Source organism: Nyctereutes procyonoides, unplaced genomic scaffold (assembly GCF_905146905.1).
Source record: "Nyctereutes procyonoides isolate TBG_1078 unplaced genomic scaffold, NYPRO_anot_genome, whole genome shotgun sequence".
Taxonomy (NCBI): Eukaryota; Metazoa; Chordata; class Mammalia; order Carnivora; family Canidae; genus Nyctereutes; species Nyctereutes procyonoides.
Window position 1 is genome coordinate 12,608,626 of NW_026575021.1, and position 18,589 is coordinate 12,627,214.

The window sequence follows — 18,589 nt, forward strand, 5'->3', positions numbered from 1 at the left end:
ACGCGCCTGAGGCCCAGGGAGAAAAAATAAATAAATAATGAAAATATCCAATTTTATATGCTGAATTCTTTAAAATATGAAGGTTTTCTCTGTGCCTAAGTATTCCATGGGCATATTATATTGTTGCCCATAATTTTTTGCTTAAACTTTGAGATGAAAAAAAAATTAGCTTGAATTCAAGTTATTATATAAGAAAAACACTTGTACTAGTTTGGATCCACTTTAACCGTGTGTGGCATAAAACACACCGAAAATCACTGTAGCTTCAATTAGGTAGGAGAGTATTTGCTCTTCATGTGAGAAGCCCAGGGGTTGCAGTCTGAGGGGCTTGGGTTCCCTCTAGTTTCCTGCTGTGTGGTGGATGACCTTGATCCTCACGATTATCTAAGGTGCTAAGGTGGCTCTTGGTGCTCCGGCCATTGGATTCCAACAGAAAGCTACGAGGAAGAGGGAAAGATGGGCATTTTCTGTCTCTCTGATGCCATCTCTTATTTTTATTGAGATACACTTGACACTATCTTAGTTCTAGGAGTAGAGCATAATGATTCAATATTTGTGTATCTTGTAAAATGTTCACCACCGTTCAGTCGAGTTAATAAACATCGTCATGGAATTTATTTTCTTGTGATGAGAACTTGGAAGATCTACTCTCAGTGACTTAAATATACAGCACAGTCTTCATGACCATAATCACCATGCTTTTTGCATTACATCCTCATGAGTTGTTGATTTTACAATTGGAAATTTGAAACCTTTTAAAAGATTTTTTATTTGACAGAGAGAGATAGAGAGAGAGAGAGAGAGAGAGAGAGAGAGAGAGAGAGCAGGTGAGGCAGGAGGCAGAGGGAGAGGGAGAAGCAGGCTCCTGGCTGAGCAAAGAGCCAGCCTTGGGGCTGGGATCATGACCCAATCCTAAGGCCAAGGCTTAACCAACTGAGACACCCAGGCACCCCCTGGAATTTGAAACTTTGGACTCCCTTTTTGCATTTTTACTGCCATTTGTTGGACCTGGTTTCCACCTGTGACTTACTTCTCCTTGGCTAGATCTCAGCCTGTGTCCAGTCCACACGTAGCTGAGAGAAGGTGGCCAAGTTCCTCACGCAGTGTCACGCCAGCTAAAATCGGAAGGTCTGTGGCTGGAGGAATGGAAGGATGGGCGTGGGGAGTCAGCTATTTGTAGCTCACAGATTTAGACGATTAGAACTCATTATGGACACAAAGAGCCCATTGAACAGAATGTAGCTATGGTTACCAGTCATTTTTTTTTCTTTTTTCCTGTAAATCATGACTAATCATATCCTTTTGTTTCCACTATTTCTTCCTGCTCCCAACCTTGCCAAACCAGGTGAAATAATAAAAATGGGATGCTATTTTTTTTTATATATGTTTTCCCCTCTCTCCCCACAGGTATCACTACAGTTCTGACCATGACCACCCTGAGTACAATCGCCAGGAAGTCGTTACCTAAGGTCTCCTACGTGACTGCGATGGATCTCTTTGTGTCCGTCTGTTTCATTTTTGTCTTTGCAGCCTTGATGGAATATGGCACCTTGCATTACTTTACCAGCAACAAAAAGGGAAAGACCACCAGAAACAGAAAGCTAAAGAATAAAAGCTCGGTATGTTAAAAATCTCTATTTTTATAAACAGCAACTCACTATTAGAGATACTGTTTTGAATACTCATGTTATGCCTGCTTAGACGGACAGAGAGTCTTGAAGCTCTCTAACAAAGCCTAAATCACATGAAGGTGAAACCGGAGGTTTCAGTGACTGTGAGGTCTTTGCCCACCAGGAAAAGGAGGTTAATAGTTCCCCTTAGAAAAGACCCTTGGCTCCCCCTTGTAAAGAGTGGTTTCTTATGCTGGGAATTTTCCTCAAGTGGTAGATTCTTTGTGCCTAAAAAATTATTTAAGATATCTCCTTGATTCTATTTTTGGGGGGTGGTTAGGATTTGGGCTTTCACAACAGGTGGCCCACAAAATCACTTCGTTTTTAGAGATGAAGAAGCCTCTTTAATGTTAGTGTTCAGCCGTGTTTGAAAGTCATAGCTGTCGAGTGTTTTGGGTTTGTGTATATTTGTGTGCTCTCACTCCCCCCATCCTTCTCATATATCTACCTCAACATATGGAACATTAAATTCATATATTAGAACTGGTTCTGTTAATTCTAAGATACTTAAGTGTTGGACAATTATAACCTCTTATCATAATGGCAATTATAACAACCGTAAAGAATATCCAAAAGTCACTGAGTATGCCAAGTATTTGACATGCATGATTTCATTTATACTCCTATGCGAACAAGTTCAGGAATGTGCACAAGGACAGCCATAGGAAGTGAAAAATCCAAGACTCATATCCAGGCCTTTTTATATGCCAGAGCTGAAGCTTGTAATCCTTCCTTTATATTTCCTGTTCTCATAGGACTCAGAAAAGCAAACATGTGTTTCTCCAATATTGACCCAAAGGGCACTTTATTGCTGTTTCCAGTAAAGATTTTCAAAGCAGATTTGTTCCCAAATATCTAAATAAATGAGAACTGTGTACAGTAGCTCTGCTTGAGTGGCAAGCTTGTAAGCCTACCATAGAGGGTATAGAATGGGGAGTGAAGTTTCCCATATTAGCTCCTAACTTAAGTTCTAGGATGCAGTGCTTTTCTTCCCTCCTCCCACCTTTCATTAATTTCTTTCTACAACTTTGACATATTTTTAAATTATATTTTACTTTTCATGTTATATTCCAAGGACCAAACCCTACGTGTATTTGCCTTCCCACAGTATTCCAAGAGAGCAGAGCTCATTGCTGGCAGTACACATTGGATAACTCACATCACAGAGTTAGCCTGTGACTTTCTCAATTTGACTTATTTTAGCTTATGTGTAGGACACAGTGTAGCCTCTGAACGGAGAAACCATCAGAGGTCAATGATGTCAACATTAATATCCATTTGCTAAATTTTTAGGTAAAGAAGAATGCAGGTTTGCGACTAATTTTCCTTGAATCAAATCCATGTATCCTCTCCGGATTTCCCACTTCATTATTTACTCATCCACAGCCATGTTCAATTATTACTTTGAAAATTCTACTTCTGGAAATTGTGAATATAATCAGGAAATGTACAATCTCACATAGATTCTCTAATTTCATTCTAAGAATGTATGATGTATGTACTATTATTATATTATCAAAGACACTCAACCAAGTGGCTACTCTGGGACTATAGCTAATCAGTTTGGCTGCCACATTTACTCAGGAAGCTTAAGCATTGGAGTGCAAACTTTAAAATCATGATGTTTTTGAATCTTTCATTCACTAAATATTTAGGGACACTCATGTCCTAGGCAACGTTCTAGAATAGCTATTTAAGAAAAAAATAAATATATATAGGCTATTTAAAATATTTATCAAGCCCAGGAAGCAAAATAATAAAAATTAACAAAAATATGGAATAAAAATCAACTAAGATCTTTGAAACACTAAACTTTGAAAGGTAAATTGGTATAGATAACTGACTACCTGGGCACATAAAATATTTTCTTTCAGGCCCAAATTAAGTCTTATAGTCTTTCCTTTCTGTTCAGTTATGTGATGTATGAGCTCTTTTAATACTAAATGACATTTTGATTGAAAAACTGGGATCAGTAATCAAATCTGACTCCCCGCTTGGTTCAGTGTTCAGCCATCTGGTCTTGCTAATCAAGTGAATCAGAATGGACTTTTATGAAGAATGAACAGCTCTGCTTGTTGCCTCAAGCGCTCTACTTAATATTTAATGGTTTGGTGGAGTCTGCTTTTTCTTCTACCAGCCAACACGATCAATCGCACAACCTAGACCCAGAAATCTTGGTTTTTTTTTTTTTTTTGAAGATTTTATTTATTTATTCACGAGAGACACAGAAAGAGGCAGAGACACAGGCAGAGGAAGAAGCAGGCTCCCTGCAGGGAGCCCGATGTGGGACTCGATCCCGGGACCCCGGGGTCATGACACGACCTGAGCCAAAGACAGATGCTCAACCCCTGAGCCACCCAGGTGCCCTAGACCCAGAAATCTTGCAGGGTCTTTGTCTTTACACCTTTTCAAATGTTTTCTTATTGTTATTGTTCTTCTTCCTCTTCCTCCTCTTTCTTCCCTCACTTTCCTTCCCTCCACGCCTCTTTCTTCTTCCTCTTCTCCTCCTTCTCCTTCTCCTTTTCTCTTCCTTCCATATCCACACTTTCTCCCATAAGCTCGCAATTCTGAGTAGTTTAAAATCTAGCGTTTCTTCCTTTGGTTCTCTAGGCTACTTAGGATAATAGTCGGGTCAGAACCAAAGACCTTAACTAGAGTCACTCAAAGATCCACACATCTGTTATAAAGCAAAACCCAAATCCCCTTCTTTAGGTTTGACTGCTTAACTAATATCCCAGAGTATTCCAGTTTATTTTAAGAAGAGATCATGTTTGGACACAGTAGACTTTTAGCTTGCTTTACTGAATCATCTTAAAAAATATAAGTTAATAAAAATGCTTCTTACTTTACATGTGATATATTAGGCCCTTTCTCTCCCTCTCACTCTCTCTGTCTCCTCCCTTCCTTTCTTCCTTCAATCCTCCTTTCCTTTCATCTTTCTTTTCCATATCTTTCCTCCTTTATTTTTTATTGTGAATATCAATGACATTTTAATTTGGCCCGTATTTCCATCCCATCTCATACATATTACTGTGTTTTTATTTATACTCATCAAAAATATGATTCGGGGTATGTTTATGTCAATATTTTTTAAAAAATCAAAGAAGTTAAGAATGTTGTATGGAATCAAGACTCTATGAGACAGATAAAGGTCATAGAAATGTAACTGTGGTAAGCCACTTATTATTAACTAAAGAGCAGTTCACGTTGAAACGAGAATATTCCTCTGATAGATGATTAGGAATCTCAGAAAACCATGTTATACATACCTACATCAGGGTCCTGTCTTACCCATTTGAGGACAAACTAACTTCTTCATAATCTGGTTAAAATGTACAATGTTGGAAGTTTATTTCACCAAACATAGACAAGGCACTTTGGAGAGAAAAAAACAATAGAATGTGTTCTTTGCTTTCATTATCTTTAAATCTAGTTATAAAAAATATATACTATACATAAAGAACAATATAGATTAAAAATCAAAACTAAACAAAGACACTATAGGAGAATTAGCTCAAGTAAATGACCAGTTTCAAATACTTTTTCTGAAGCAGAATATTTTCTATAATAAATATGAATTTCTAAAAAACATTTTTTCTTTTTTCTTTTTTAAAAAAGATTTATTTATCTGAGAAAGAGAGAGAGAGAGAAAGCACAGTGGGGGACGGGCAGGGGAGAGAATCCTCAAGCAGACTCCCTGCTGAGTGCGGAGCCCAACGTGGGGCTCAAACTCAGGACCCTGAGATCATGACCTGAGCAGAAACCAAGAGTTGGTTGCTTAACCTCCTGAACCACCCAGATGCCCCAATAAAAAACATTTTTAAAGGAGATATTTGTATTGAAATAGAGATAGGTACCACAAAGCCTGATCTTTGCACTGAGGACGTCCTAAGACACTACGTGGTTCAGTCTGTGAAACATTGACTTACGCACAAAACACCAAGAAGAGGCTATGTCCTTGTGAGCCACAGTGGAGTGAGGGTGGCTTCCTTTCGTTTCAAGTGTAGATAATTCATTCAAAAAGCTGGAAACTTATTCTTCCCAAGGGGATTTGACAGGGAAAAATCACTGAACTACTTCTTTGAGGAATAAGTTGCAAATTTCAGGAGAACAAATTAGAAAGGCGTTTAAGAGAAAGAACCAGGTGAGGCCAAATTGAGTTCTTTACCTATGAGAGTAAAATGTAGGTTGTTTTGTGTTCCAAGCTGTATTGCCCAATGCAGTAGCCATTAACCATATATGGCTGGGTTGATTTTCATTAATTAAAATGAATTAAAATTTAAAATTCAGTGTCTTAGTACCATTAGTCACATGTCAAGCTCTCAATAGCTGCATGTGACTAGTGACTTCCGTATTGGACTGCGCAGAGATAGAACGTCTTTATCACCACAGAAAGTTGGATTGGACAGTGCTGATCCGGAACATAAGAATTTTAGGAAAGAAAATAACCTGGGTTGAGGTTAGAAAAGTGGTTTCTGGCCAAGTTGTAGAGTCTCCACTACTATGATTAAAAAAAAAAAAAGTACATTGTGTACTGTCTGCAATGTTAAGCCACGTTTGTAAAAGCAAGGTCACATATTCATTTGTATGTTTCTAAAGAATAATTAGAAGCAGCACAGAATATACATTTGACTGGCAAAAAGGACAGGGAGATAAATTTGGAAAACACTGGAATAGTTCAAGAAGTAATATATTGCTGAGAGCAGGAACCAGGGTATTTTGTTTTGCCCACGGTCCCCAACCTGCAGCCCCTTCTCTGCAAAGAAAGGATCTTGCTTTCAATTAGTTCATATCTATATGGATAAACACTTGTCTAGCTTTCAGGATCCTGAAATAATGAAAATCTGTATCAATACGCAGTTTCACAAATTATAATTCTTCTTTCCTGTAATGGTTTTTGGGAAAGCTTCCAGGAGGGCTCATTTGGTGTCGATGGGATATGAAATACAAGGTTATTTAAATAACTGTAAAGAGTCAGTGGATATGCGATGTTTTCAACAGAGAGAATAGCCACTTAATTTCACGTGTGACAGTGGTCATCACTGCTCCTCTAGAGGGGGATAAGTACCGCCAACAAGGGCTCTTTGTTTTTTGTTTTTTTTTTTTTGACCTTGATTTCCAAATAACACTCCTTGATATTTCTCTTCCTACTAAAACCATCATAGGTGGGTACAGCTGAAAAGGACCAGATTAATCACAAAAAAAATCTCATTCAGAAAGTTAATTTTAATAGTAATATATATACACGGTTGAAACACATGAGCAAATCATGCAATGCAAAATGTAAAAGAATAAATTCTTTGCCCTGAACCCTTGGCTCACAGTCTTCAGAATTAGCCACATTTTAACCATTTTTTCTCATCTTTTCCTCTGATGATCATTTCCGTTATATTTCTGATTCTTAAAGCACCAAATTTCAATATAGTTATAGCTCTTTAGTATAAAGGGGGAAAATACAGCTTTCTCACTGTCTCCTTATTCTTTCCTCCAATATTTTATCTTACCTTTAATAAATATTGGCTAATTTTTAATGTTAAGTAATACACTTAGATATCTACTTTAAAATCATTATTATCACTAATTACAAAGCCAATCTGATTATTATTTCTTTGTCAGGAAATCTTTTTGTATTTCCAAGTGAACCAATTCAAAAGTTTAATATTCCTTTATTTTTCCAGAATGATTAGAATCAGTAATTCCAGCTGGCCACCTTCATGTTTTTCTTTTGTACTGTTAGTTTACTTTGATAGTTCTTGGTGATTTTTCTCCAGTAGGCCCTGCAAGCTTGGCCTGTAACTGTAGAGTGTGCAACCGTTGGGTTTCACTTTTATGTGTGCGGACGGGGAGGATGACATCTTATTGCTTCTAAACATACACACATACACTCTAAGTGATGATGAAGGTATCACTAGGACCTTCCAATATCACCTTCGGGAGCCCTAGCCTCCCGGAGTAGCATGAGTTTATCTATTTATTTTTTTTATTTTATTTATTTTATTTATTTTTTTAGCAGTTACAGAGTTCTGAACCGGAGCAGACACCAGCCTGTGCTCCTCTACTTCTCTAACAAGCACAGAGGAGCAGTGATTTAGGGAGCTGTAGCTACTCTGGAGATGGACATTTAAGTAATGCCATGTCTTCCATCCTGCTTATCTTTCCCATTTGTCCTCCACTAGAGTGCTCCTGAAGTGTCTTGGGTGGGAATGATGGTTCCCACTCTCTCGTTTCCATTTTCTGAGCCTCTTCTGAAATGTGGCTTCCTTTGGTCTACTTTATCTTTTGGCCCCTTTTCACCTGTTTTTCATCTTTCAAAAACTTAGCTCAGATTCTGACATGCTGATTGGCTGCTCAGCATCACCAAGATCCACCTCATGTCTGCTTTAACACTGATGTGCTTGTAGTTTTTGAAATCCTGACTTATACTTAAATGGGATTTTATGAGGGTGGAGTGGAGAAAACCTGTGCTCAGGCTTGTATTCTCAAATGCAAAGTTTTAAATGGGAAGTTAATAACAGTAATATTCGTCGGTATTTCGTAAATATCAATAACATGACCTAATGATGCTTGGTATTCACATTACTAATATTTAATAACATTAGTGATATTAGTATATGATACAAATAATAATCATAATGTCACCCCTAAATATAATTTGTACAGAAATGTTTTATTTACTACTTAATATTTATTTGGCATTAGTGTATTGAAATATAGTGTATATTGAAATATATTTTGTTTTTGTTTTTAAGATTTTATTTATTTATTCATCAGAGACAGAGAGAGAGAGAGGCACAGACACAGGCAGAGGGAGAAGCAAGCTCCGTGGAGGGAGCCTGACGTGGGACTTGAACCTGGGTCTCCAGGATCACACCCCAGGCTGAAGGAAGTGCTAAACCGCTGAGCCACCAGGGCTACCCCTTGAAATACATTTTGTATACTTAATTGTATTATTAGTATATAAATAATGTAGGGGAACCTGAGTGGCTCCGTTGGTCGAGCATCGGACTCTTGGTTTCTGTTCAAGTCATGATCTTAGGGTCATGAGACTGAGCCCCATGATGGGCTCCATACTGGGTAGGGAGTCTGCTTGAGATTTTCTCTCTGTCTCCCTTGGTGCCTACCCCACCAAATACTAAATAAATAAACTTTTAATATGTAAATAATGTATAACCAGACAGATGTGTCATTAATAATGAGAACGGGATCAATTTCTCATATTGTTAAGTTCAGCTGTATTCTCAATGACTTTTTCAAATAATGACAAAACGTTGTATTCTCAAAATGATATCATTTAAAGTAAAAGAAAATTCTATTCAGTTGTGTAGTTTCTTTTTCTATTAGACTGATTTTTTTCAATGTTTGCTATTTTTGAGGGCCATGGGAGTTTTTCTTGAGGAATTATAAGATGAGTAACATAGTTGCACTTCAGGTAAATAAGGTTTGGAATGTGTATATTCTTCTGATTAATCTTTTAGTGGTTTCCAGGTCACTCTCTATGTGTCAAAATATTTTATTTTATTGCTACCATGTCAACTCTTGGCATATTTTTCTCAGCACCTATAAAGTCTATTTCTATTCACATCCATCATTCATTAGAGTGTAGCTTCTTTCACTTTACGGACTTGTGGTGTTTTGAAGGGGGCAGCGAGAAACTGGAACATTGTCAATTTAAAGGATCACTGTGATAGAAGCTCTCCATGATTCTGACCACCAGGGATAAGTCCAGTTTTAAAATGAACCACTTGCAGTTTTTCTCACTTTTGGGCACTTTAATATTTAATCATCCCTCTCATGCACAATTGATATCTTCCAACAAACATACCGTCTTCCTATTTATGTCAGAGCTCAGTGATATATGGATCCCATTTTGTGCCATATAACCTTGAAATTGCCAACTAGCAAACTTGTATTTTACTCACTTTTCACTCTGATTAGCATTTGAACATGTGCTATTTAAGTATTAAGTGACAAGGAAATGAATACCAATTTGCCTCATTTTGTACATAATTTTACTGCTCCACTAAAATTTCAGAGTCTAGTCAAGTATCCCCAAGTGTCAAGCTCAAAAGATATGTCATTAACATTTAATAATATACTGCTTCTGCTTTTTATGATACATCCAGGCAAGTGGAGTCATGAATTTATTTGTGTTTAGGGCATTGCTCCTTATCTTCAGGCTGCACATTTTGTTTCTAATGTTATGACTTGTGTGATGCATTTATCTTTTTAAAATATCACTAAATATGATTATTTGCTACTTTTTACATCTACTGAATTTTAATATGTAGTGGTTTAGACTCTACATTTCCTTCAAAATAAAATGGATTTGAATATATGTCCAAATTTTTTAAAAAATTCTCTTTTGTGTTTAATTTTTAAAATCTTTTCCATACAATATTTAACTTTCATAGCTTTGAAATGTATCTATTTCAAGATGTAGGATGAAAAACTGTTGCAAACAATTTCATTAGGAAGAATTTACGATCAGGTTAAAATAATTTTTATAATCTCAGCATTATATTTAGTGTTTGTATGATAAAGCCACCAAGTATAACAAGCTGTAAAATTCACATTTTAAGATAACCCCTAAAATATGCAGGAATTGTGAAGGAAGAGTTAATAAAACTTCAGTCCTCATTAATGTTTTAATTGCCATTTTATTCGAGTTCATTAATGTTCTTTTTTCCAGTAGCACATTTTTATGAGGCCCAGATTGTTGTTATTACTGCTTGTTTTAGCATGTATTTTATACTAAAGTGTGGTATTTCTTCTTCAGGCATCGACACTAGCAATGACAATCACAAAACCAACAACAATAAGATTACCTTTGTCGAACACTTGCTATGTTTCAAATGTTTTGCTTTGTGCTTTATATGCATCATCTCATTTAATTACTAAATGAATCTATGTATTATTGTGACTTTTCTAGCAGGAGACACAGAGATAGAAACACGAGCACTAACATTTCCTGTTCCAGGTGACCTAACTCTCCTGGGCAGAGCTGGAATTTCTGTCCAGGCCTGTCTGACTCCAAAGTGATTGCTTTAGTGTTTCATGGTATCCTAGATTTGCTTGATTTTTAAATATTTTTTAAAAATATTTTTATTATATAATATTATTCAGAACCTGGTATCATAAAAAGTTAATTTGATATGTCACCAAAATATTCCTGGTAATAGTAACTTTTATAAATGGGCAAGATGGAGCACTCATCATTTAAATAATCCATGAAATTTACTCAACACAGCCATCACAAAAATTATTAATTCCTTCTATGAAGATAGCTATATTAGTAGAATGAGTCAAATTTTGGACACGGCTGTTTTCAAACCTGACTTTTAACTCCTGCATATTTTCTCTCCCAAACAGGATGCCTTTGCCACTGCTAGAAACCCAACCCATGCCTTTTTTAATTCATTCACAGCTCCTGAAAGCTTTTCTGCATTCTCAAATTGTCTTGTTTGCTATTTGTTCTCATTATCACTAAAATAAATAAATTATATGATATAATAATAGCAAACAGATACTGATAGCATTGTAAATGTTTTAGTGTAAAATAGAGAAATACAGGGTTTATTTTTATTTTAGAATTAGATGCATGGTTAAGAATATTTTGGTGGGCCGATTTTCTAAAGCTATAAAATATATTGCATATTGGAGGGGTTTTTTTCTGCATGGTCTTTGGAATGTAAAATAATATGTTGTATGAAGTAAATTATAATCTAAAAATGCATTAGGATTGAACACCACTTTGATTTCTGTAAACTAAGATTATTTTTATTGCCTATCAGTCTTTTAGAGTTTGCCTTAAGGGACAAATTGATATTGCTTTTCAATATTTTTTTTTCTCAAAAACTCATTTATTATTTTACTCAGATGTCCCCTGGACTCCATCCTGGATCCACTCTGATTCCAATGAATAGCATTTCTCTGCCACATGGAGAAGAGGATTATGGGTATCAGTGTTTGGAGGGCAAGGATTGCGCCAGCTTCTTCTGTTGTTTTGAAGACTGCAGAACAGGATCATGGAGGGAAGGGAGGATACACATCCGCATTGCTAAAATTGACTCCTATTCTCGAATATTTTTCCCAACAGCTTTTGCCCTGTTCAATCTGGTGTATTGGGTTGGCTATCTTTACTTGTAAATTCTATGTGCCAGGCCAAAATTGTAAGAAGTTTAACTAAATCCAATATAATCTCTTGCACTTCAGTAACGTGAAGTTTAAATTCAAAATGCAGAGAAACCACTGGTTAAAATGTAAAACCACTGTAACTGTTCTATGGCTTCATAGGTAAATACAGCAGCAGCTTTCATGTTAATTTACTTACATGTATGTCAAAGGGATTAGATGCAAAATTCAATAGAGTAAAATAGTACATATATTTTTACTTGAATCTTATTTATTTTACTAGTATCCCATTGAGATTTTGAATTCATAAGTTCCGTGGTTCATATTTGAAAGATGGAATACTTTAATAACTCTAATAATATTTTATTTAGATATAATATCATTGTTTGTAACGGTAGCCTAATCTCATGCCTAATGTTTATGTAGTAAGTTTTTGCTTAGAAAATATAATTATTTTGATTTTCTTTTTCTGACACTTTATCTGTATGCTCTGTTTGGAATAGAGCTAGTTAAAACCATGAAGCCATGATTTCCTGGCATTTATATCCAGATGCTTTCACTCTCAAGAACAAATTAAATTAGAAGAAAAGGCCAATTTTCACCTTATTAAAAGGCCAGTTTTTATCTGTATTTGAATCAACACTATTTCCTGACACCAATATTAAATAGAGCTGTAGTTACATTTAGTTTTGACGATTTACAAACTCGGATGGAAACCACCATAGTCATTTCTTTTAAATTCAAGGTGAAAAAATAAAGTTACATTTAACCATTTTATTCTCTGCCTCACAGCATTTATGAAGTATGAAGAAGTTCACACTGAAATGTTTAGATCTACTAACACTGAAATTAAATACAGAAAGAATTGATTTTTTTATGTTCTACAAAAGTATTACGTTCCCTAAATTTTCAAAAACATTGAAGAACAACAGTGCTCGTATTTACTCATTGTGGATAAAGAATTATCTAACAAATTGATTAACAGTTCATATTAGGGACACGGTCTTAAATATGTACTACCAATAATTGCCAGACTAAAAATATCCTAGAAATATAGTTTTAGGTGTGTGTCATATATTATCTTTTCTGGCTCCTACATTTGGACTCTTGTCAGGTTTACATCTTTGTTATAAATTGTTATGATGTTCTCTTTTACAAAAAATGAGAGCAGGCTCAAAAATCATGTTAAAAGTGGAATTCTGTTAGAGGCACCTCTACGGAACATGATTGCTGGAGCCTTCTAAAGTCTTAGAGATAGGAGCAGAGAAAGCCTCACTGTAGTATAAGGCCTGCTGGTTAACAGTTTCCCAAATGCTTCTTTCGTTAAGAGTAGAGTTAACTCCAGGCTTTAATCACTACATTCCTGTAAATAGTTTGGCATCTCCATTGTTTATAAGAACTCCACATTCATTCACTACCACCTAATTTTTTTGGAAGATCCCCAAAGTGATGTTGGAGATAACCTTTAAAAACTGTTTTCATTGCCAGAGAAAGTATGAGGATACAGAGTTTTGTGATCAAAGCTTATATCCTATGATATGTGGAGGGAACTAGCGCCTGTGCATTTGACCCTAGTTTTTAACACAGTAATTCCCCCACATGGTTAGTGAATATATGAGTGGGGCTCTGGCATGGTTATAGTTATTGCTTTAGAATAACTAGGGTTTTTTTTTTAATCTAAGTACATTTCTTCGTGTATTCCTCAGCTAAATCAGATTTTTTTTTTAAATTTTGATTCTAAACCTCTGAAAAAAATGTAAGCATGAATTAAGCGATAATGCCCAAATATCCACCGACGCTACCTTTTTTGAATGGAGAGCCAAATTAAACTTTGGCTGTGTATATATTCACTTACAAATTATTCATGCATTCACTTTTTATAGCTGAGTTACTGATGGATATTCTTAATGTGAACACTCATTTATGGGTAAATGGAAAATGAAGTTCCATGAAGAATAAACACCACTAAAATGTATTATGGCTATTTCCATGTTCTAAGCTATAACCTGTCAATTTCATGAAGGCAATTTTAATTCTGGAATTCTTCAACTCTATCAGAGCATGACTGTATTTTAAAATACTTTAAAATGCTTAATATAAATAGCTTTGATTTTTCTCGTTGGTGTCCCATTAACTTGGCTTTAAATGTTGGCAATATTAACAAGTGGAAATAAAATTAATAAAAATGTCAAAGACACTTTACTATATACACTCATTGTATAGATCATGGAAACAAGCACCTTGTTTTCAAAGCCAGTGGCATTTTCAGCAGTTTTGTTTAAATATGTAGCAAAAGAGAGGTGTACAAATCATAATATTTCTAAAAATGAGAACAAAAAGGTAAAGATGCAGTTAGATTCTGTTTACAAGAAAACAAGTCAAACTTATTTTCAAAGGAAATGCAGTCTAATTCCTGACCCCTTCTTCTTTCAAGAAGTTTTACCATCTTTAGAAACAATTTTCTGAGAAATCCTTCTCTTCTTGCAGAGTTACGTCTGAATTTATTGGGGTCACTGGAATTTGCACTTCCTAGCTGCTTTAAATGATTTTAACACTAACATAGATCAAAGAAGTGGATATAGAGGATAGAAAGGATAAATGGAGCAGAAGGATTTAGAATCATTTGGAAAACATTAGTTTATATAAACCCACTCTCTGAATATGTGACAAGTTCTGACAAGGAAAATTGTGATTAGTACAATTTTATTCTCTTGAATTTACAATTGCATGATAATGTTTTATTCTTGAATTGCATAGGAAAACTTACACTCACTTGAAATTAATTCCTGAAATGCCAAGTAGTTTCTGGGGGGAAAAAAAGAAAGGAGGGAAGAAAGAGGGAAGGAAGAAAGAAAAGAACTTAGACTCCCTGAGAATTTGGTAAGGAAAGGGCAAAATTTGTCAGTAAATCTAAAGTTTTAATGTAAATAGAAATCAGAAAATTTATTTGATTTTTTTAAAGTTAAAGACATAGATTTCATTAAGGAGTTGTCAAAACGGATCATCTATAAGTCAAAACACAGTAAATGTGTGTAATAATATAGACAATCACCAGGTTGTTTTTTCCTTTAGCATATTCCCATATCTTTCATCAATATACAGTCATAGAATATGCTAGTTTTGCTTAAATAGCAAGGCCAATATTGAGGGCTGCATGCTTGCCAATGATTGAGCATCAAAAAGAATGATTTATAGTAGTCTGACATCAAGGGACCATAATTGTAAAATGTGAAATTGTATTCCAAGTTAATATGCTGTAACAAAATGCATCTTGTACTTTGTTTACACAAGAGGAGATTTAGATAGGATCACTTGCTCAAGTAAAATTTAGGTTAATAACCAATAAGGGAATAAGCACCTAATAAATGAATAAGTACATATGTAGGATTATCAAACTTCTATACCAGGGCCCATTTTCACTTGTAAAATTTCCTGTAGCAAGATACCAGATTCTCAATTATTTTATTGATCTTACTTAGCACTGGAATTGAAGTGATTCAATGGAAGATTTAATGACTTAACATTTATCCCTCCACAAACATTTTTGAAAATCAGCTACTTTTTCTTTACACCATCAAATTCACTTTACTTCTCAGTGTCTTGCCATATGAAGTCCAGAAGTACTTGGTCTCATGTTTCTGTTGGTCATCATTGTTTTTCACTGTTACAAATTCCTTGACATGCCACTGTAAAGTCATAGAAGCCATTACCAAATCATTGTCAAAAACATTCCAGATAGAGACGCCTGGGTGGCACAGTTGGTTAAGCAGCCTACTCTTGGTTTCAGCACAGGTTGGGATCTTAGAGTCATGTGATCAAGCCCTGCATGGGCATTCATGCTCAGGGTGGAGTCTGCTTGGAATTCTCTCTGTCTCCCTCTGCTTCTCTCTAAAAGTGGATAAAGAAATCTTAAAAAATAAAAGGTTCAAATGGAGTCTCCAAACATTATCAACCATACTGCTCTAGGAAAGATAAGGTCAGTTCCGCCTTTTTTGTCTTTGCATTTTGGAAGTGACATGATCTAGTGCAAAATATTCATGCAGCACTTTCCATAGATAAGATGCAAGAGGGAATATACAAAGATGAACTCTCAAGAAATGATAGTCTGAGCATCAGTTATACAATTTAAGGGAGGGAGGATAACTCTGGCAAAGGTTCTATAGCTGGGATCTTGAGAATTCAGTATATGTCGCTACGTGAGGTTAACTAGGGATCACACTTCCGGTTGAGTAAACAGCTTGCATGAAGAAACAGAAGCATGGGCACAAATAAAAGTTCCATTTTATTTGAAAATTGAGATGCATATAGAGATAATTAAAGATGAGACAAAGATAGGTCCAGTCCTGTGGCAAAGAGGCAAGAACACAAACCTCAGGGGACTGGGTGATACTCTAAATCCATGGAGAGTTCACAAAGATACTTAAGTAGAAAAGAGCCATTATTGATACTGTGGAAAGTTCCTTGTATTGGTGTGTGCTGTTCAGAGTAAGAAAAGTCTAAGCCTGTTAGGAAGCAACTGTACAACAGGAGGTGAGGGAGGAGGAAGGTTGAACTGCAGTGATAGTTGAGTGGGGGACAGTGAGAGCCAGCCACCTGAACTAGAAGGGAAAATGGAGATGAAGCTGAGATGGACAGACAGCATTAACTGAGTGACATGGTTGGTGTGCACGGGGCACCAGGGCTCCTGTACTGAACGGTACAGACGTGTGTGCAAATAGACTCTAACCCAGTGTAAGGAAGTTGTGGATGCATTACAGCCTGGCTTGCTGTTACTCTGAACATTTTAATCAAATGCTTATTTTTTTTTATGTTGATCTGTGTTTCTCCCACATTAGGGATGAGGGCAAGAATAATCTCCTGAAATACAAATCATAAAAGATTCTGTCTAGATTATTAGCATTATTAATATTATTATTATTTAAATCTATTTCCCATTGTAAGGGTTTTCTCTTCAAATACTTCTCTTTCTTTCTGAGGGAAAAACATGTATTTGAACAAAGAAAGGAGGTAAACTGGCAATAGAAGAGGCTGAGATGGGACGAGATAAATCCAAGGATTTGTATTCTCACTTTCTGAAATATTTGTCTCAAAATAAATACGTAGATTTTTATTGTTGGACAATGAAGTGTATATGGGCCGTGAATAGTTGGACTCTGTGAATGGATAAGATAAGCCCGTGATAACTGTAATGCAGTTGAGCACAAAGGAGTAAATAACAGACTTTAAAGACATGGCTGACCTAAATGGAAATGGTTTGGGTCTCGATAAATCACTGTAATAATAACAGCTATTTGCATCCATTAAGTGTATCCGGTCATGTCGTATAATAAAGTTTCATGGCTTGTGATTGTGACGACGTCTGATGTCTGCTTCTGCCTTATTTTGGAGAGCATTTTGTGAGCCTGTGGCAAAAGTATTCAACTTTTCAAAGTGTTCTGTACTTTCATGATTCTGAGTGCAAAATAAAGTCAGTAACTTGTCATGAAAAAAGGGTGTTACGTTCTCTTAAAATGTGTTTTTAAAAATCATTTGTTGTTTTATGGTATATAATCATGACTTTAGCACTGAAGTTAATTTCTGATCAATATTATCCCTCATTTTTCCAAGTAAGAAAATAAACGTAAGGGTTTCTCTCTGATAGATCTGAAAATGAACTGAACCATAAAAAGGTAGGTAAGGATAGTTCATCATTATGCAAGACTTTCACTACAAAGTTTGTGAATTTCTGGATTATCCTAACGACCTGTGATTTCATCCTAATATGAAGCACCAGGTACCCTTTCCCAAGTGAGCCAATGAGAGCACAAGATATTTGCCTGGATTGGCACCTGGGCCATTCCAAATACTCTGTGTTATGAAAAATGTCTTAATTCATTTGAGGAAATAGTGATGGAAAATTAAAAGCCAAAAAAATCAGCAAAGAAGGCATTTTCTGCTTCACCCTTGCAGTTGTCTGTTCTCTGCCACCATGGCACGGTACTTTAAAAAAAAATGGTTTATGGGTTTTCCTTCAGGTCCCATGCTGTTTCTATGAAATACTGAGGAAGATGGAGGAGGATTGAATGTTTACTGAGCACCTGCCATTGTCTGGGACTTCAAGCATCCTATGTTAAAAAAGTAGTGCTCAGAGCCAAGAGCTCTATTTAACAGATAGGAAAACCAAGGCTCAGTATATTAGATTCATTTTCCAAGCTCATATGCCTGTTATCTGAAATTAAATTTAGAGACCTTTATCTTTCAATTACAGGGAACTATCCTCCTGACAAAATGATCACATCCTACCACTAGAACAGGTTTCCTTCACAGAACAGACATTGAGACCTAAAATACAACCAACTCAGTTCTGCTTAAAGCACAAAAATATTATTTGGTAAGAGCGTGATCTTCACCAGCTCATTTGTTTTTCCAAAGTGGACTTCAGTTCACCTGAGATGTTTTAAATAGATACCAAAAGCATTCTGAAAAATTCTCCTGCTGTCCAATCAAATATAATAACAGACTGTTGTCTTTCTAGAAAAGGAATTGGCAAACTGTGGCTACAGCACCAGTGATTGGAACACAGCCATTCCCATTCAGGTATCTATTGTCTACAGTTTCTTTCCCACTCCAATCACACCGTTGGGTAGATGCAACGGGAATTAAGTGGCCCAGAAAACCTAAATATTTTTCCCTGGTACTTTACAGAGAAGGTTTTCCAACCTATATTTTGAAATAACTTTACTGTGGCACTTAAAAAGGTACCACATTTTTAAAAATTCATTTTCTTATTTTTTTATTTTAATTTTTTA

The 18,589-nt window shown here is 35.7% G+C and overlaps 1 protein-coding gene across 1 annotated transcript in view; it reads left to right on the forward strand.

Moving 5' to 3' along the window:
* Positions 1-17,261, forward strand: part of GABRG1 (gamma-aminobutyric acid type A receptor subunit gamma1) — a 78,570-nt gene extending 61,309 nt beyond the window's left edge. Inside the window, exons 8-9 of the mRNA XM_055339187.1 lie at positions 1,408-1,619; positions 11,547-17,261. Of these exons, the coding sequence (XP_055195162.1) occupies positions 1,408-1,619; positions 11,547-11,816 (482 nt within the window). The 3' untranslated portion in view covers positions 11,817-17,261. The remainder of the gene's footprint in view (positions 1-1,407; positions 1,620-11,546) is intronic.
* Positions 17,262-18,589: the final 1,328 nt, after the last annotated feature.